Here is a 21,742-nt window from a genome sequence, read left to right as displayed (position 1 = left end):
CCCCCACCCCGTTTATTATATATGCATAGTCACTTTACCTCTACCTACATGTACATATTACCTTGACTAACCTGTGCCCCCGCACATCGACTCTGTACCGGTACCCCCTGTATATAGCCTCCCTACTGTTATTTTATCGTTGCTCTTTAATTATTAGTTGTAGTTTTTTATTACATTTTTTTTTAAACTTCAGTTTATTTTCGTAAATACTTTCTTAACACTTATTTACTTAACTGCATTGTTGGTTACGGGTTTGTAAGAAAGCATTTCACTGTAAGGTCTACACCTGTTGTAGTCGGCGCACATGACAAATAACATTTGATTTGACTGTAATGGTTCGGGCACAAATCCTCTCAAAGCATACCTCACATATCCAAGCTTCACATATTCAGGTAGTCTCCTCAAACAACAACAACATTGACAGGCTTTTCTCCCTCCTTCCATTTACCATACGGGTCATGCGACGTGCGCTGACCACTCTTAGGGATTTTCTGATGAAGGTATTTATCATCTACTGTATCTCTAACAAGACTCCAGCTATAACTCCTTTGGCAAACGCCCTGCTCCGAGTATAATTTTTTAAATGTAACCTTTATTTAACGAGGCAAGTCAGTTGAGGACAAATTCTTATTTACAATGACGGCCTACCCGGGCCAAACCCTCCCATAACCTGAAGAACGCTGGGCCAATTGTGCACCGCCCTATGGGACTCCCGATCACGGCCGGTTGTGATACAGCCCTGGATCGAACCCGGGTCTGTAGTGACGCCTCTAGCACTGCAATGCAGTGCCTTAGACCGCTGTGCCAATCAGGATCAATAAATGTTACTTCTGACGTGGACAATTTTGCCAGATCCAGTGCACACTTCTTCTGTTCTTCATCAACACAATTAACCAAAACAAGGCTAATTCTAGTCACATTGATTGAATCCACCTTTTCCATTGCTTTCTTCACAGTCTTTGATATTACAGATGGACTTCCCAAATGAATCTCCTTCTCCAAAAATTGCAGTCCAATAAGAAATTAATTATTGGACAGGTCCTTGTCTTCTACTACAACTTGTGCTCGTTTTATTTCATTCTTTGATTTTACTATTTTCCATTCATTATCACACACTTCGCTTGCCACACTTTCAGATTCAAGCACAATCACCATTTCCTCCTTGGCGCTCCATAGTTTTCTGGAAGGAAATGTTCGTTATTTGAAAACGTGCAAGGGTGCCAATATTTTGCCCACGACTATGGCCATTTTTTCAGATAAAACTCTAATGGTTCCATACTGTACTTGAATTAGTGTTAGAGATGGGGTTGACAAAGGAGATGATTGTGGACTACAGGAAAAAGAGGACCGAGCACGCCCCCATTCTCATTGACGGGGCTGCAATGGAGCAGGCTGAGAACTTCAAGTTCCTTGGTGTCCACATCACCAACAAACTAACATGGTCCAAGCATACCATGACAGTTGTGAAGAGGGGACGACAAAACCTGTTCCCCCTCAAGAGACTGAAAAGATTTGACATGGGTCCTCAGATCGTCAAAAGATTTAACAGCTGCACCATCGAGAGCTTCACTGCCTGGTATGGCAACTGCTCGGCCTCCGACCGCAAGGCACTACAGAGGGTAGTGCGAATGGCCCAGTACATCACTGGAGCCAAGCTTCCTGCCATACAGGACCTCCATACAGGCAGTGTCAGAGGAAGGCCCTAAAAATTGTCAAAGACTCCAGCCACCCTAGTCATAGACTCTCTCTGCTACCACACAGCAAGCGGTACCTGAGAGCCAAGTCTAGGTCCAAGAGGCTTCTAAACAGCTTCTACCGCCAAGCCATAAGACTCCTGAACATCTAGTCAAATAGCTACCCAAACTATTCACATCCCCCCCCTCCCCTATCCATCTATGCATAGTCACATGAAGAACTCTTCCTACATGTACATACTTTTCCTACATATGTACATACTACCTCAACTAACCGGCACCCCCTTGTATGTATTGTTATTATTTACTGCTCCTCTTTAATTACTTGTTACTTTTATATCGTATTCTTATCTGTATTTTAGTTAAACTGCACTGTCGGTTAGGAGCTCGTAAGTAAGCATTTCACTGTACACCTGTTAGATTCGGCACGTGACTAATAAAATTTTATTTGACTGAAGTTTACATTTTATAATATCATGTTTCTATGTGTACAGCAAAGAATTTATTATATACTGTAATTAATATGGTCTTCTGCACAATTTGTGTTTACAGTGTGAGCGGACCAAGTACTTGGAGGTTGCTCTAAAGCGGAAAGGTGGAAAAAACGAGTCAGGAGCAGGTTTTCTTAATTGAACAAAGTTCTCTATTGAGATATTTTTTTCCTTCTCAAACACTCCAACGCAATCAAGGATAATATTCCACGGAAAACACAAATCTTCTTCTTCACAAGACCAAGGAACACAAGGTGAGTAGCTTTAAACTATAACATAAATAACAAGTGTGTCACCGCCTTCATGATCCGTCCATGGAGAGCTCTCTTCGGGTGGTCGTCCGGATCTGTGGTGACCATCCCCAAGAGGTGGTGTGTCCCCTTCTTCTCCCTTCCGAAAGGTACGGCCTCTCCTTTGTAGAGGCAAAGACTTTTCTTTCTCCTCTCTCTGCCGGTTCCCTCCTCTCTCTTGTAGGGAAAAGAGAATAGCTCATTAGTATCGTCAGCTGTGCTTAATTGCCTCTGATCACCTTGACTCACATGCCAGGCTGGGCTACTGTCCGTGGGTGCAGCTTGCCCTCTGGTGGTCCTTCCACCTACCTCCCCTCAGGACCGGACGGCCGGGCGCCAAACGCGCCGTCTTGGTTGAGTCGGGACAGAGCGTCTGCATTCCCATTCCTCGATCCAGACCTGTGGATGACATGGAAAGAGAACGGTTGAGAAGCAAGAAACCATCTGGCTATTCTGTTGCTATTGTTTCTCTTACCGGCCATCCATGTGAGGGGAGCATGGTCAGTAACGAGGGCAAACCTACGCCCGAGTAGGTAGTACCGGAGATAATCGAGGGCCCACTTAATGGCTAGGGCCTCTTTCTCTACAGTAGCATCTCTCTGTTCCCGATCACTGAGCTTCCTACTTAAGAGAATTCGCCTTCACTCTGAGCTAGGATGGCTCCGAGCCCCGTATCTGAGGCATCTACCTGCACAATGAACTCTTGGAAGAAGTCAGGAGCCTGCAGGACGGGATCAGAGCACAGGCTATCTTTTAGCAACTGGAAGGCGTCTTCCGTCTCGTCCTTCCACGCTACACAGTTTGGCAGGTTTTTCTTGGTGAGGTTTGTGAGGGGGTTGGCAATGGTTGCATATCCAGGGATGAAATGGCGATAATATCCCGTTATCCCCAAGAAGGCTTGGACGTACCACTTCGTCTGAGGCCGGGGCCAGTCTTGGCCCTGGTCTTTTCTGCCTGTGGGTGTATTTTTTCCGTTCCCCACGGTGTAACCCAGGTATTCCGCCTCGGACAGACCCAGGCAGCATTTTTTTTGATTGGCCGTCAGCCATGTAGCCTCCAGGCTCACGAGCACTGACCGTAGTCGCAGGAGGTGGCTATCCCAGTCCTCGCAGTGGATGACCACATAGTCGATGTACGCCGCTACGTACTCTTGATGGGGCCGTAGAATGGCATCCATGAGGCGTTGGAAAGTTGCCGCAGTCCCTTGCAGTCCGACGGGCTTCCTCAGATACTGAAAAAGACCCTCTGGTGTGACGAAGGCAGTCTTTGGGTGGTCCTCTGGAGCCACCAGCACTTGCAAATATCCTTCATCAAATCCAGGGTGGTGATGAACTTGGCCTTTCCTAAGCACTCCAGGAGTTCATTCACGCGGAGCATGGGATACGCGTTGAACGTAGAGATTGCGTTTACACCCCTAAAGTCATTGCAGAGCCTCATACTATGGTCAGGTTTGGGGACCAGGACTATGGGACTGGACAACTCACTCGTAGATAGCTCGATAGCTCCTCAGCATCTCCCTTACCTCGTTCATTGCGATGACTTGGCGGGCCTCAGGAATCCTGTAAGGCCGGATATGCACCTTCTTGCCGGGTTAAGTGTGAATATGATGAAACAGGATATCTTTTGTCCTGGGAAGGGCGAGAATACCCTACCGAATTGCATAATCAGCTTGTCTAGCTGTCTCGATTGCTCCGGCAGGAGAGTTCGGCCACAGTGCACCTGTAGCAGGGCCTTCTCTTTTTCTTGTTCTCCACAGCCATCAAAGCCACACCCTTTTCTCTCCCATTGTACTTCTTCAGCAGGTTGATACCCCTTTACTTATTCCACATTTTGTTGTTACAGCCTGAATTCAAAAAGGATTAAATATATTTGTTGTCTTACCCATCTACAGACAATACCCCATAATGACAATGTGAAAACATGTTTTTTTATTTTATTTGTGCGCATTACTTGAAAATTAAATACAGAAATATCTTAAGTATTTACACCCCTCAATACTTTGTATAAGCACTGTTGGCAGTGATTAAAGCTGTGAGTCTTTCTGGGTAAGTCTCTAAGAGCTTTCCACACCTGGATTATGCAACATTTGCCCATTATTCTTTTCAAAATTCTTTAAGCTCTGTCAAATTGGTTGCTGATCATTTTCAGGTCTTGCCATAGATTAGTAAAAACCTGTTTTTGCTTGTCATTATGGGGTATTATGTGTAGATTGATGAGTTGAAAAATACTATTTAATCAATTTTAGAATAAGGCTGTAACATAACAACATGTGGAAAAAGGAGTCTGAATACTTTCTGAATGCACTGTATATGGTTGGTATTTACAGTTTTTATTTTCTGCCCGGCCCAAACACCACGTTCAACTATTCATGGTCTACAATTTAGACCACAATTAGTTGAACGAAGTGTTAGTGAAAGGCTGGAACAAAACGTGTAAACTCCTGTCATATGTACAAAAAACCTGGGTTCGATCCCAGGCTGTGACCTGGAGTCCCATAGGGCGGCAGACAATTGGCCCAGCGTCGTCCGGTTTAGTGAAGAGTTTGGCCAGGCGCTCTAGTGACTCCTTGTGGTGGGCCGTGCGCCTGCAGGCTGACCTACGGTCGTCAGTTGAACAGTGTTTCCTCCGACACATTGGTGTAGCTGGCTTCCGGGTTAAGCAAGCGGGTGTAAAGAAGCGTGGCTTGGCAAGTTATGTTTGGAGGACGCATGACTCGACCTTTGCCTCTCCCGAGTCTGTTGGGGAGTTGCAGCAATGAGACAAGATCGTAATTGAGGAGAAAAAGGGGGTAAGAAAATGCACAATAATTAAAAGCTGTGTTTTGTGTAGGTTTAACATGGCATTACGCATTGATAACTGTGTACAGTGCCTTCGGAAAGTATTCAGACCCATTGACTTTTTCCACATTTTGTTACGTTACAGCCTTATTCTAAAAATGTTTTTTTATTTATTATCCCCAGCAATCAACACACAAGACCCTATAATGACAAAGTAAAAACAGTTTTTTCCCCGCAAATGTATGTAAAAAAATCAGAAATACTTTATAAAGTGTTCAGACCCTTTGCAATGACACACAAAATTGAGCTCAGGTGCATCCTGTTTCCATTGATCATCCTTGAGATGTTTCTTAAACTTGATTTGAGTTCACATGTGGTAAATTCAATTGATTGCACACTCCTGTCTATATAAGGTCCCACAGTTGACAGCGCATTCTAGAGCAAAAACCAAGCCATGAGGTTGAAGGAGTTGTCTGTAGAGCTCCGAGACAGGATTGTGTTGATGCACAAATCTGGGGAAGGGTACCAAAAAATATCTGCAGCATTGAAGGTCCCCAAATACAGTGTCCTCCATCATTCTTAAATGGTAGACGTTTGGAGCCACCAAGACTCTTCCTTGAGCTGGCCCCCAGTTCAAACTGAGCAATCGGGGGAGGTGGAGGGAGGTGACCAAGAACCCGATGGTCACTCTGACAGAGCTCTAGAGTTCCTCTGTGGAGATGGTAGAACCTTCCAGATGGACAACCTTCTCTGCACTACTCCACCAACCAGGCCTTTATGGTAGAGTTACCAGACGGAAGCCACTCCTCAATAAAAGGCACATGACAGCCCACTTGGAGTTTGCCAAATGGCACCTAAAGACTGTCAGACCATGAGAAACAATATTCTCTGGTCTGATGAAACCAAGATTGAACTCTTTGGCCTGAATGCCAAGCGTCACATCTGGAGGAAACCTGGCACCATCCCAACGGTGAAGCATTGTGGTGGTGGCAGCATCATGCTGTGGGGATGTTTTTCAGTAGCAGGGACTGGGAGACTAGTCAGGATCGAGGCAAAGATGAACGGAGCAACGTACAGAGAGATACTTGATGAAAACCTGCTCCAGAGCGCTCAGGACCTCAAACTGGTTCAAAGGTTCACCCTCCAACAGGACGACGACCCGAAGCACACAGCCACGACAGCGCAGGAGTGGCTTCGGTACAAGTCTCTGAATGTCATTGAGTGGCCCAGCCAGAGCCTGGACTTGAACACTATCAAACATCTCTGAAGAGACCTGAAAATAGCTTTGAAGGAAGGCTCCTCATCCAACCTGGCAGATCTTGAGAGGATCTGCAGAGAAGAATGGGAGAAACTGCCCAAATACAGGCGTGCCAAGGTTGTAGCATCATACCCAAGAAGACTCGAGGCTGTAATCACTGCCAAACGTGCTTCAACAAAATACTGAATAAAGGGTCTGAATATTTATGTAAATATGATATCAGTTTATTTTGTTTTATAAATAGCAATATTTTCGCGTTTTTGTTGTTGCTTTTTCATTATGGGGTATTGTCTGTAGATTGATGAGGGAAAAATCTGTAGATTGATGAGGGAAAAATAATTATACATTTTAGAATAAGGCTGTAACCTAACAAAATGTGGGAAAAGTAACTTTTATCAATATATTCGCCTGTATTTAACACCAACAAATGAAATGCTAATTGGCTGCTAATGTGGCTATCGTAAAAAACTACAAATGTCATGATGATCTGGACGAGACTGTAGAATCAAGGCAAACTCTGCATTAACTATCCAATGTTAGCTAAATGTAGTAATGAATAAATTGGCTACATTTCTTAATTGACCTGTTAGCAACGGTGCCAGCTAGATATGTGACGTTCAGGACCTTGCAGGGATTTGTGATCTTGCATGATGTCTACTTTGATGCTAATTAGCATTTCAAATCTGAGAGTAAATAGAGCTGAATATTGATCAAATTCACCTTGTCTGAGAGAATTACATACTTATCAAAACGTAACACCAGGGTAAAGCTACACAAAACACAGCCCTTAATTTAAGTGTTTCTAAAATCCCCTATTGTAAAAATGAATGGTGGAAAAACTATTGGAACCATTTCCGTGTTTGACCGCTAGGTTTTATGGATATTATGACACCGCCACCACAGATAGAACAATGAGCCAGATATTTCACCAGATGTATTCATTTGAAGCATCCGGTTGGAATTTCCACTAACGACCAAATATGGTGATGAGAGGAAGCCCGGTGGCCAGAAGTGGGAGAAGATGGATGGATTATTATACATTTGATCTCCATAAAGTTTTCTGTTTCCAAAACTAGAATTTGTAACAAACAGAGTGGATTGCGTCTTGTAGACTTTTCTCTTTGCCAAAGTTTTTAAAAACAATTGCGTTGTTTAGAATGAGTTATTGCCCGAGCGCACTTCAGACTAGGCCTTCCCTAACGGAAACCACGTGTAATCGACTCAAACTCCAGTCCAATTGGTGGCGGTAATGCACCTTTTTGGTTGCCAACCGCCATTTAAAAAACAGATAAGTATTGACGTAAACATGACCAAGAACAATTTTCTCTTTAGGGTTTTTATTTAGACATTAACACAATGGAACTCAAACTATTATTAATTTAACTGCTCAGCATCACATGCCTCTTTAAATCGCGTTGGAGACAGGACTTGGTTGATATATGTTATCTCTGTAACGCTAGCTTGCTAATCGTTAGCAAACAATGGCCATGGTTTTTCACACTCAAATAGCCTCCATCATGGAGGTGCTAGCGAATGCAGCCGTGGCAGAGGTCTGTAAACTCGTGGATGACGACTATGCAGTGTTTCGTTTGGAAATAACTCAAAGCCAGAAAGAAAACAGGGGATTGCGGAGGAAACTACAGCTGCTGGAGCTGAAGGTGTCACGGGAGCGCGCCGAGAAGACAACGCGAGAGCGCGCACACTCCAGTCGTCCCAGTAGTGTCAAGATCCTCGACCGATACAGAGGAATGGAAAGAGGTACATTTTGCAGAAGGCCGAGGCAGCGGGGCACCCCTCTGTACATGTGTAACTAGATGTGTTAACCAGAATTGGGTCTTGGACTGTTTTTGGATCGTATGCAGTAATTCCACAGATTACTTAGCTAAATTGCACAAAGACACAATTTTACATCCTGGCCAATTCTAGACTGTCAAAACTGTCAATATTGTACCATATAGCGTTCAGCATTGACAGTACCTAACCTAAACACCTATTTTCCCCCAATAACTCTCATGTGAAGGACATCTCACTGGAGGCCACAGGAGCTTTGTGAAGCCAGTGGGACACAATACATGGAGAGATGACCAACCAATCACTGTTGATGAGGGGAGTGGAACCTCAACCCAAAATGTTATTGTGATAGAGGTTAGTGTAACAGTACATCAAATGTGGCCAGTTTATTTCAGAAAGGCTCCCCTCAGCTATTCACTTGCTTAGATAGACATCCTAATTTATCTGCCATAGGGGAGCTTGTGAGACTTCCCTACGACATTGTTATCCAATTCTACTCATGTATCGGTAATAACCTCCCCTCTTCTTGTGTCAGGATGCAGACGCAGAGGCTGCAAGTCCTGGAGGATCGTCCCTGGTCAAGCAGGAAAGGACTGAAGAAGAGGATCCACGACACAGCATCGCGGAGGTCAGTGGCACGCCGAACGCCATCCTAATGTCAGAGACATTTAACTGTAATGCACAGGATCTGACCACAGATCAGACCCAGAGGGGCTGGGCAGACTGGGCTGTCTTCCTGCTCCCGGCTCAGTATTTACCGGTATTTCACCAGAGCCAAAGGGCTGTTAATTCTTGTGTAGATGGTGATGCGTTACACACTGGAGGTGATGATCTGTCTTGTTCTTACGCTACAGAGATGGACCTGGCAAAATATGCTTGGGTTTAGAGGCACAGATTGATCTGTCTAGAGAAGACTGGAACCAGTACAGTGGTAGTGTATACTCTGAAGTGTGCCTAGATAAGAAAGGTGAAGTTATAGTGGTAGATAAAGTGACTGAGAAAGTGGAGGGTGACATTCCTTTCACATGGAATGCAGATATTCACCTAGGAGACAGACACTCACAGGACAGACTTCTTAGATTACATGAAAATCTTAGACAAATCCAAATGTCGAGTCCCGCTTCCCTTTACAGGCGTTCAGGGATTGCAACCCAGTGTCCACGTCAATGGGGCCTTCCAATTTACACGGCCTTTTTGATCAGGTATTGAATTCAAATGACAGGGCTAGAGCCAGGTTCAGGGAGGGGGAGCCACATCGTTCCTCTGCATGTTCTGTAACAAAGGCTTTAGCTGCCTCCAGAAGGTGGTTCCACCAGTAGTTCCACACGGGATAAATCCTTCAGTAGTACCCAGTGTCACATGCACTTCGCCCAGGCTGGCAACCTGAAGAGGCACCAGAGGGTCCACACAGGTGAAATCCTACAGCGGCCCCCTTTGTGAGAAGAGGTTCTCCCACCAGCACCATCTGAAGATCCACCTGAAGGTCCACACGGGAGAGAGGCCGTTCGCCTGTACACACTGTGGGAAGAGGTTCTCAGAGAGGAGTTACCTCAGGATACACCAGCAGAAAAAACATTCCACTCGATTAGTTTCTGATGTTTAGAATTAACCATTGAAGACAAATATACATTTTTATTGTTGTCAGCAGAAAATATCCACAGATACACTTAGAATAACAAGAGTAACAGATTTCAGTGTTCAATATTCCTGGGTATAATATTGCATCCAGGCACTGTGTGATATATAAGGCATATATAACCCTAAAGTATGTTATATTGTTTGTACTATGTAGGATATATGATGTTCACAAATGCATATTTAATTACCTTAATTCAAGTACTTACATTTTTCTTCAAGACACTTTTAATGAGAAAATTAATGCAGTTCATCAAGTTCATGCTGATTTTTTTTTTATTATTATGTAATTTAAAACTTCTTTATTTAAAAAAACAACACAAAATGGGACTTTTTATTCTCAGACTTTCATTGAGACTTTCTTTAGTACACATCACATCCGATCTCACCCTATTCTGCATACACCCAACAGCGCTTTATAACCAATATAGACTTACTAAATATACCTACAAAAACTCACACATAAACAAAAACCTACAGTACATGTCAGAATAGTTTAGTTGGGTTTGTTAGACTTTTGACTCATATTTACCCACACCATCATATTTATGTCCACCATGATGAATTTAACAACAATTACATAATTCTGTAACGACAGTATAGGACTCAAACGTAGTGTGTGTACGTACCTGAGGGAGTGTAATCTGTATCAGCTGTCTCTTCCAGGAGGAGGAGGGCCCAGAGGGGCTGCTAGTGAAGGAGGAGGGGTGTGAGGAGGGTCTGGGGAACACTGAGGGGATCATGGTCATCGATGACAACCAGACTTCACCTCTTCCTGAACCCGCAGAGGAACAAGCTGAGCAGCACAGGAACACACACCGTCTCACTGAGGTGAGTCCACTGTGAACTACTGTCTGTTTGGCTTTCGGTCAGGGCCCGTATCCACAAAGACTCTCAGAGTAGAAGTGCTGACCAGGTGGGGGCCTGATCCTAGATCAGTACTCTTACTCTTAGAAGTCTTGTGAGTAGAAAATTGGTCGTAAGTGCTGGGACTAGAGATATTTTACTCCTACTCTTATGGTTAAAAAAAAGAAGCTATGCAAGAAGCCTCTTTAGTCACGAGTCCCACCTACTTGACAGATACTTTTGGTCATGTAGTGTAAGTGGCCACCTGATCGTCAAACATCTCGAGTTGAGAACAAGTTCTCATTTGCAACTGCGACCTGGCCAAGATAAAGCATAGCAGTATGACACACAACAACACAGAGTTACACATGGAATAAACAAAACATACAGTCAATAATACAGTGGAGAAAAAGAAAACAAAAAGTCTATATACTGTGAGTGCAAATGAGGTAAGATAAAGGAGTTAAGGCAATAAATAGGCCATGGTGGCGAAGTAATTACAATATAGCAATTAAACACTGGAATGATAGATGTGCAAGTAGAATTACTGGGGTACAAAGGAGCAAGATAAATAAATAAATACATTATGGGGATGAGGTAGTTGGATGGGCTGTTTACAGATGGACTATGTACAGGTGCCATGATCTGTGAGCTGCTCTGACAGCTGCTGCTTAAAGCTAGTGAGGGAGATATGAGTCTCCAGCTTTAGTACTTTTTGCAGTTTGTTCCAGTCATTGGCAGCAGAGAACTGGAAGGAGAGGCGGCCAAAGGAGGAATTGGCTTTGGGGGGTGACCAGTGAGATATACCTGCTGGAGTGCGTGCTACGGGTGGGTGCTGCTAAGGTGACCAGTGAGCTGAGATAAGGCGGGGCTTTACCTAGCAGAGACTTGTAGATGACCTGGAGCCAGTGGGTTTGGCGACGAGTATGAAGCGAGGGCCAGCCAACGAGAGCATACAGGTCGCAGTGGTGGGAAGTATATGGGGCTTTGGTGACAAAACGGATGGCACTGTGATAGACTATCCAATTTGTTGAGTAGGGTGTTGGAGGCTATTGAAATCGCCACAGTCGAGGATTGGTAGGATGGTCACGAGGGTATGTTTGGCAGCATGAGTGAAGGATACTTTGTTGCGAAATAGGAAGCCGATTCTAGATTTAATTTTGGATTGGAGATGCTTTATGTGAGTCTGGAAGGAGAGTTTGCAGTCTAACCAGGCACCTAGTTATACGTAGTTATCCACATATTCTATGTCGGAGCTGTCCAGAGTAGTGATGCTAGACAGGCGGGCAGGTGCGGGCAGTGATTGGTTGAAGAGCATGCATTTAGTTTTACTTGCATTCAAGAGCAGTTGGAGGCCACGGAAGGAGAGTTGTATGGCATTGAAGCTCGTCTGGAGGTTAGTTAACACAGTGTCCAAAGAAGGGCCAGAAGTATACAAAATGGTGTCGTCTGCATAGAGGTGGATCAGAGAATCACCAGCAGCAAGAGCGACATTATTGATGTATACAAAAAGAGAGTAGACCTGAGAATTGAACCCTGTGGCACCCCCATAGAGACTGCCAGAGGTCCGGACAACAGGCCCTCCGATTTGACACACTGAAAAGTAGTTGGTGAACCAGGCGAGGCAATCATTTGTGAAACCAAGGCTGTTGAGTCTGTTAATAAGAATTTGGTGATTGACAGAGTCTAAAGCCTTGGCCAGGTCGCTGAATACGGCTGCACAGTAATGTCTCTTATCGATGGCGGTTATGATAGCATTTAGGACCTTGAGTGTGGCTGAGGTGCACCCATGACCAGCTCTGAAACCAGATTGCATAGCGGAGAAGGTACGTTGGGATTCGAAATGGTCGGTAATCTGTTTGTTAACTTGGCTTTTGAAGACCTTAGAAAGGCAGGGTAGGATAGATATAGGTCTGTAGCAGTTTGTGTCTAGGGTGTCTCCCCCTTTGAAGAGGGGGATGACTGTGGCAGCTTTACAATCTTTGGGAATCTCAGATGATACAAAAGAGGGGTTGATAGGGGTTGCACCAGTTTCGGCAGATCATTTTAGAAAGAGAGGTTCCAGATTGTTTAGCCAGGCTGATTTGCAGGGGTCCAGATTTTGCTAATGCAGAATGCCACAGGATGTTTTTGTGCTGGTCAAGGGCAGTCAGGTCTGGAGAGAACCATGGGCTATATCTGTTCCTGGTGCTAATTTTTTTGAAAGGGTCATGCTTATTTAAGATGGTGAGGAAGGCATTTTTAAAGACTGACCAGGCATCCTCTACTGATGGGATGAGGTCAATACCCTTCCAGGATACCCGGGCCAGGTCGATTGGAAAGGCCTGCTCGCTGAAGTGTTTTAGGGAGCGTTTGATAGTGATGAGGGGTGGTCGTTTGACCGTGGACCCATTACAGATGCAGACAATGAGGCAGTGTTCACTGAGATCTTGGTTGAAAACAGCAGAGGTGTATTTGGACGGCAAGTTGGTCAGGATGATATCTGAGGGTGTACGTGTTTATGGATTTGGTGTTGTACCTGGTTGGTCCATTGATCATTTGTGTGAGATTGAGGGCATCAAGCTTAGATTGTAGGATGGCCGGGGTGTTAAGCTAACAGTCCGATGTGCTCTGGACAGCTAACAGGCCGCGGCTAGCAGGCTAACGGCGGAGCCAATTGAGACACCCCCCTCGGGCAAATCACGTCGGTGGTGCAGTCGGGATGGGTCGGCGGGGGTCCTTTGCCAGTTGGTAAAATAGGTATTGTAGCCCAGGGAGTGGCCGATTGGCATCTTTGGCTAGCCGAGAGATGGGCCTGGCAGGGCTAGCTCCAGGCCAATTGGTTCTTGCTTCGGGACAGGGACGTTAGCCAGGAGTGTCCACTCGCATAGCAGCTAGCTAGCTAGCTAGCTGTGATGATCCATGTGAAGAAAGAAAAAAAGTTCAGAGCTTGCGGTAGGAATCCGGAGATATGGAGAAAAATAAGTCCAATTTGCTCTGATTTGAGTGGTGCTGTGCAGACTGATGAAAGTTGTTCGTGCTAGAGGTAGCTGATGACCGCTAGCAGTGGCTAGCTGACTACTAGCTAGTTAGCTGACTACTAGCTAGTTAGCTGGCTTGCTTCTGTTGGGGTTCTGGTTCAGAAGACTTCTGATACTTCCGGTTTAGACGACTTCCGGTTCAGAAGAATTCATCCCAAAGGTGTTCGCTGGGGTTGAAGTCCTGGCTCTGTGCAGGCCAGTCCAGTACTTCCACACCGATCTCGGCAAACCATTTCTGTATGGACCTCGTTTTGTGCACAGGGGAATTGTCGGGCTGAAACAGGAAAGGGCCTTCCCTAAACTTTTGTCACAAAGTTGGAAGCACAGAATTGTCTAGATTCTTTCTATGCTATAGCGTTAAGATTTCCCTTCACTGGAACTGAGAGGCTTTGTCCAAACCATGAAAATCAGCCCCACCCCATCATTCCTCCTCCACCAAACTTTACAATTGGCACTATGCATTTGGGCAGGTAGCCTTCTCCTGGCATCCGTCGGACTGCCAGATGGTGAAGCATGATTCATCACTCCAGAGAAAGCGTTTCCACTGCTCCAGAGCCCAATGGCGGCGAGATATACACCACTCCAGCAGACACTTGGCATTGCGCATGGTGATCTTAGACTTGTGTGTGGCTGCTCGGCCATGGAAACCCATTTCATGAAGCTCCAGACGAACAGTTGTTGTGCTGACGTTGCTTCCAGACGATGTTTGGAACTCTGTAGTGAGTGTTGCAACTGAGGACAGACTACTTTTACGCGCTACACGCTTCAAGCACTCGGCGGCCCGTTCTCTGAGCTTGTGTGGCCTACCGCCTACAACACTTACAGTTGACCAGGGAAGAAATTTGATGAACTGACTTGTTAGAAAGTTGGCATCCTATGACGGTGCCAAGTTGAAAGTCACTGAGCTCTTCAGTAAGGCCATACTACTGCCAAATTTTCATATGGAGATTGCATGGCTGTGTGCTCGATTTTATACACCTGTCAGCAATGGGTGTGGCTGATATAGCCAAATCCATTCATTTGAAGGGGTACCACATTATTTTGTGTATATATACAGTGCATTCAGAAATTATTAAGATCCCTTGACTTTTTCCAAATTTTGTTAAGTTACAGCCTTAAAAATAAATAAATGCTCATCAATCTACACACAATTCTTTACTCAGACCCTTTACTCAGTACTTTGTTGAAGCACCTTCGGCAGCGATTACAGCCTTTGGTCTTCTTGGGTCTGACTCAACAAGCTTGGCACATCTGTATCTCCCATTCTTCTCTGCAGATCCTCTCAAGCTCTGTCAGGTTGGATGCGGAGCGTTGCTGCACAACTATTTTCAGGTCTCTCCAGAGATGTTAATTCGGGTTCAAGTCTGGGCTCTGGTTGGGTCACTCAATGACATTCAGAGACTTGTCCCCAAGCCACTCCTGCGTTTTCTTGGCTTATTTGCTTAGGGCCGTTGTCCTATTGGAAGGTGAACCTTTGCCCCAGTTTGAGGTCCTGAGCTCACTGGAGCACGTTTTCATCAAGGATCTTTCTGTACTTTGCTCTGTTCATCTTTCCCTCGATCCTGATGAGTCTCCTGCCACTGAAAAACATCCCCACAGCATGATGATGCTGCCACCACCATGCTTCACTGTAGGGATGGTGCAAGGTTTCCTCCAGATGTGACGCTTGGCATTCAGGCCAAAGAGTTCAATCTTTCTTTCCTCAGACCAGAGAATCTTGTTTTTCATGGTCTGAGAGTCTTTTGGCAAACTCCAAGCGGGCTGTCATGTGCCCGCTTGTGGTCTAGATGCCTTTTGGCAAACTCCAAGCGGGCTGTCATGTGCCTTTTTTTACTGAGAAGTGGCTTCAGTCTGGCCACTCTACCATAAAGGCCTGCTTGGTGGAGTGCTGCAGAGATGTTTGTCCTTCTGGAGGGTTCTCCCATCTCCACAGAGGAACTCTGGAGCTCCTTCCCTCGATCTGTGCCTCGATACAATCCTGTCTCGAAGCTCTACGGACAATTCCTTCGAACTCATGGCTTGATTTCTTTGCTCTGACATGCACTGTCAACTGGTGGGACCTTATATAGACAGGTGTGTGCCTTTTCAAAATCATGTCCAATCAATTTAATTTACAACAGGTGGATTCCAAGTTGTAGAAACATCTCAAGGATGAACAATGTAAACAGGATGCAGCTGAGCTCAATTTCGAGTCTCATAGCAAAGGATCTGAATACTTGTGTAAATAAGGTATTTCTGTTTTGTTTTTTTAAACCTTTGCAAAAATTTCTAAAAACCTGTTTTACTTTTTCCATTTTAAAATAAGGCCGTAACAAAATGTGGGAAAATTCAGGGGGTCTGAATACTTTCCGAAGGCACTGTAGTGTATTAAGGACACCTCTTGAGCTGTCCTAACCAGTTAAGAGGTACCAGCCGGTGCCTTGATAATAGAAAAATGAGGAGTCAGTGGTTCCTGCGCCACATGCAATTGCTTTGGAGTTGTTGAAAAAATGTTTATTGATATGAATGTAACTTTACGTTACATGTTTTATAACTTTCACTTGACACGATAACTTTGCCTTCTCTTCATTTTTTCCTAATGTTGGCATGCATAATCTTAAGAAATTCTGATATTTTTTATAATGCGATAGGCATATTGCACTGAATCATACAGTATGGTTGTTAAAAGTAGAAGTTGGATAGCTGTTATATCAACACACGTGTACTCCCGTTCAACAATTCTCTAAATTACTTCTGGCACGGTAGGCTAGGCATCAACTCGATAATGTTGCATAAAACGTTTGAAAGGTCTATCAATAATCATCAAACCGTAGGCCCTAGATGCTGTCAATTGCCCAACTCATAACTTGAAATAACACGATGTACGTTAATTGAATAATCAAAAGAAACATTTTATTATTTATTAGCCTAGTGGTTATGCCTAAGTATTTAGGCATATCATGTGACTTAGGCCTCATGTAAAATCATTGTCAGAAGCGCAAAAGATAGCATGTAGATCTATTCTGAACAAAAATATAAACACAGCATGTACATTTTTTTGTCCCATGTTTCATGAGATAAAATTAAAGATCCCAGATATTTTCCATATGCACAAAAAAAACTTTTTTTCTCTCAAATGTTGTGAGCCACTCCACCATTAGTAGTTTACATCCCTGTTAGTGAGCATTTCTCCTCTGCCAAGATAATCCATCCACCTGAAAGGTATGGCATATCAAGAAGCTTATTAAACAGCATGTTCATTACACAGGTGCACCGTGTGCTGGGGACAATAAAACGGTCCTATCTATAAAATGTGCAGCATTGTCAAACAACACAATGCAACAGATGTCTAAAGTTTTGAGAGAGCATGCAATTGGCATGCTGACTGCAAGAATGTCCACCAGAGCTGTTGCCAGAGAACTGAATGTGAATTTCTCTACCATAACTCGCCTCAAACGTCTTTTTGGCAGTACGTCCAACTGGCGTCACAACCACAGACGATGTGTATGGCGTCATGTGGGCGAGCTGTTTGCTGATGTCAACGTTGTGAACAGAGTGCCCCGTGGTGGGGTTATGGTATGGGCAGGCATAAGCTATGGACAACATGAATGCACAGAGATACAGTGACGAGATCCTGAGGCTTATTGTCGTGCCATTTATCCTCCACCATCACCTCATGTTTCAGCATGATAATGCACAGGCCCATGTCGCAAGTATCTGTACACAATTCTTGGAAGCTGTAAATGTCCCTGTTTTTCCATGGCTTGCATACTCCCATTGAGCATGTTTGGAATGCTCTGGATCGACGCATACAACAGGGTGTTTCAGTTCCCGACAAAATCCTGCAACTTCACAAAGCCATTGAAGAGTGGGACAACATTCCACAGGCTACACTCAACAGCCTGATCAACTCTGATGTGTATTTTTTTTTAATGTTGCATATTGCGTATGTTTTTGTTCAGCGTAGATTATTTATTGGTTGATCATATAGAAATATCAAAACATTCTTTGAACTCTAACTCTAAAACAATTGCATGGGGTACAGGAGCCTCTGCCTTTTCTTATTATCAAGACACTTGCTGGTAACTCTTAATCAGTTAGGACAACTCATGAGGGGTCCTAAATATCTGTCGACTAGAAGAGGCTTCACGCATAGCTTTTATTTTTACCTATAAGAGTAGGACTAAAATGTCTCCATTCTCAGTACTTACGGCCACATTTCTAGTCTAAGACGCTTTGTGAATACAAGCCCTGATCTTGATTAATTTTGTCTTAAGTGTGGGACTATGCCTTTGAATTAGCAAACCAATAAAGAATGTCAAGTGATCAAATCAACTAACATTTGCATAGTACTCATAGCAATCACTCGTCTGATCAGAAGATGCTCCATAGCAGGGTGCTCATATCAGATTTCTTGATCCAACATCCTCTCACTCTGTATCTCTTACAGTCAGTAGACATGGAGGATGGAAAGCCTGATCTGCTGCTGGTCAAAGAGGAGACGATAGAGGACGGACCAGAGAGCATTGATCTGCTGAGTGGACTAAAGATGGGGGAGCAAAGTAAGAGATAAATACACTGCTCAAAAAAATAAAGGGAACACTAAAATAACACATCCAAGATTTGAATTAATTAAATATTCTTATTAAATACTTTTTTCTTTACATAGTTGAATGAGCTGACAACAAAATCACACAAAAATGATCAATGGAAATCAAATTTATCAACCCATGGAGGTCTGGATTTGGAGTCACACTCAAAATTAAAGTGGAAAACCACACTACAGGCCGATCCAACTTTGATGTAATGTCCTTAAAACAAGTCAAAATGAGGCTCAGTAGTGTGTGTGGCCTCCACGTGCCTGTATGACCTCCCTACAACGCCTGGGCATGCTCCTGATGAGGTGGCGGATGGTCTCCTGAGGGATCTCCTCCCAGACCTGGACTACAGCATCCGCCAACTCCAGGACAGTCTGTGGTGCAACGTGGCGTTGGTGGATGGAGCGAGACATGATGTCCCAGATGTGCTCAATTGGATTCAGTTCTGGGGAACGGACGGGCCAGTCCATAGCATCAATGCCTTATGCTTGCAGGAACTGCTGACACACTCCAGCCACATGAAGTCTAGCATTATCTTGCATTAGGAGGAACACAGGGCCAACCGCACCAGCATATGGTCTCACAAGGGGTCTGAGGATCTCATCTCATTACATAATGGCAGTCAGGCTACCTCTGGCGAGCACATGGAGGGCTGTGCGGCCCCCCAAAGAAATGCCACCCCACACCATGACTGACCCACCGCTAAACCGGTCATGCTGGAGGATGTTGCAGGCAGCAGAGCGTTCTCCACGGCGTCTCCAGACTCTATCACGTCTGTCACATGTGCTCAGTGTGAGCCTGCTTTCATCTGTGAAGAGCACATGGCGCCAGTGGCGAATTTGCCAATGCTGGTGTTCTCTGGCAAATGCCAAACGTCCTGCACGGTGTTGGGCTGTAAGCACAACCCCCACCTGTGGACGTCGGGCCCTCATACCACCCTCATGGAATCTGTTTCTGACCGTTTGAGCAGACACATGCACATTTGTGGCCTGCTGGAGGTCATTTTGCAGGGCTCTGGCAGTGCTCCTCCTGCTCCTCCTTGCACAAAGGTGGAGGTAGCGGTCCTGCTGCTGGGTTGTTGCCCTCCTACGGCCTCCTCCACATCTCCTAATGTACTGGCCTGTCTCCTGGTAGCGCCTCCATGCTCTGGACACTACGCTGACAGACACAGCAAACCTTCTTGCCACAGCTCGCATTGATGTGCCATCCTGGATGAGCTGCACTACCTGAGCCACTTGTGTGGGTTGTAGACTCCGTCTCATGCTACCACTAGAGTGAAAGCACCGCCAGCATTCAAAAGTGAACAAAACATCAGCCAGGAAGCATAGGAACTGAGAAGTGGTCTGTGGTCACCACCTGCAGAAACACTCCTTTATTGGGGGTGTCTTGCTAATTGCCTATAATTTCCACTTTTTGTCTATTCCATTTGCATAACAGCATGTGAAATTTATTGTCAATCAGTGTTGCTTCCTAAGTGGACAGTTTGATTTCACAGAAGTGTGATTGACTTAGAGTTACATTGTGTTGTTTAAGTGTTCCCTTTATTTTTTTGAGCAGTGTACATATAGCCTACATACTAATAGTAATAGATCTTCAGTGGGAATAGTGATGCACCTGGCTATTATTATTTATTTATTTTCTTCATTCATAAAAATTTAATCAGTACAACTTATGTTTAAATACAAAACACACAATGTATGAACTTGACCAAGTTATTGAGTCAAATTCCCTATTATTGAGTCAAATTCCCTAAATTCCCTCTGCCATGTTTTTAAGATCTATTTTCTAACCTCTTCTTGCAGGTGCTTGGCTGGAGGCTAACAGGGGAGACTGGGTGGCCATCTTGGATTCCCAGACCCAGACGGGTGCAGTCAATGGCCCGGGGGACGACATCACTGAGCAGGCCAGGACCAGAGGCGACATAGTGGAGGTCAGTGGATGGGACAGCGTCTTCAACTCTGGGCTGCGGAAGAACAATGTTAACAGGAAACAGACTGTCGAACACAAAACAACAGCTGAACTTAGTCTCCATGACAACAGACTGGCTGAGACCAGGACGAGGCGTAGATTTGGTCTGCGTGGACGGGGAGGTTTCGGTATGCGGCTGGAGAGAGAAGAGACTGACTCGACTAGCGATGCTCCGTCCTGCTCCTATAGTTGTGAGTCAGAGAGATTGATGGTGCCTCAGGTTAACCCCCTAACAGGTGCTGCCTTCAGCCTGCCTTCTATAGGATCTATCAACTGGAACATGGACCCTGCGACAACACAGACACTCCCTGGCATTCATCCTCCTCACACTCTCCTTATGTTAAATCAGACCTCAGACAATGCCTGTGCCTCAACACTAAAGGGCTACACAAGCCCATTGACAAATGACAGTAGTAGAGATGGAATCAGTAAAGGTGGCGGCGCCAAAGAGAAGCGCTTCCCGTGTTCGTTCTGTGGGAAAGCCTTCCGTTTGCCCAAACAGGTGGAGATCCACCAGAGGATGCACACAGGGGAGAAACCATTCGGCTGCCACCTGTGCCGGGCCAGTTTTTCAGACTCGTCCAACTTGAAGAGGCACCAGAGGGTCCATACAGGGGAGAAACCCTACAGCTGCCCCCAGTGTGAGAAGAGGTTCTCCCGCCAGCACCATATGAAGATGCACCTGAAAGTCCACACGGGAGAGAGACCTTTCACCTGTACACACTGTGGGAAGAGGTTCTCAGAGAGGAGCTATCTCAGGATACACCAGCAGAAAATGCACACGGCCCATGTATAGTGTAATGTAGTATATTTAATGTAGTTTTAGTCAGTTTGTAGTTAATTCTGTTGGTTTTGGATGTAGTAGGGAACAGGATGAGAACTGAAGAAATAATGAGTATGATGAGACAGAGAAGATCAGGGGTTATCAACAGGATGGGCGGCCCCCTAATCCTGCCTAATGAGTGGGCAGGCCATGCCTATAGCATATCATAATTGCATCAATGATTTATATATCAATGGTCATAACAAACTTTGAACACCGTTACATCAAAATGGATGTAGAGGACATGACAAATAAACTCAAAAGGTGGGAATATTTACAGGTTGTTCAGGAGGTAAAGGGAAAGTGGAATAAATGTGACTAGTTATGGAAAATATTGGAGATCAAAAAGGAGTTAAGAAGCCAGCACTGCTTGTATATTATGTGTAATAAAGTATAAGCATACTAGAGAGTATGTTGTAATGTTTTTTTTTCATGCCTTAATTACAGAAAAGTCTAAAAACTGTCAAATTAATTTGTGAATGCAATTTCCGAAATGGAACGGTTATTGTTTATGCTAATTATTTAAGACTTACTTTATTTTATTTTAAAATTGAAAATACTAGATTGCATTT

The 21,742-nt window shown here is 44.6% G+C and overlaps 2 protein-coding genes across 3 annotated transcripts in view; both read left to right on the top strand.

Moving 5' to 3' along the window:
* LOC135506901 (zinc finger protein 777-like) overlaps positions 1-21,742 on the top strand; it is a 199,309-nt gene that overhangs the window by 80,920 nt on the left and 96,647 nt on the right. The gene's annotated exons all lie outside the window — the stretch shown is intronic.
* Positions 7,787-21,577, top strand: LOC135506907 (zinc finger protein 606-like). Its single transcript, XM_064926336.1, has 6 exons — positions 7,787-8,268; positions 8,531-8,655; positions 8,837-8,929; positions 10,603-10,767; positions 18,232-18,343; positions 20,182-21,577. The coding sequence occupies exons 1-6, from the start codon at positions 7,992-7,994 to the stop codon at positions 21,141-21,143; spliced, it is 1,734 nt and encodes a 577-aa protein (XP_064782408.1). The 5' UTR covers positions 7,787-7,991; the 3' UTR covers positions 21,144-21,577.

This window comes from Oncorhynchus masou, chromosome 20 (assembly GCF_036934945.1).
Source record: "Oncorhynchus masou masou isolate Uvic2021 chromosome 20, UVic_Omas_1.1, whole genome shotgun sequence".
NCBI classification, from domain to species: domain Eukaryota; kingdom Metazoa; phylum Chordata; class Actinopteri; order Salmoniformes; family Salmonidae; genus Oncorhynchus; species Oncorhynchus masou.
The sequence above is the reverse complement of the archived record's forward strand: the minus strand, read 5'-3'. Positions and strand labels throughout refer to the sequence as shown.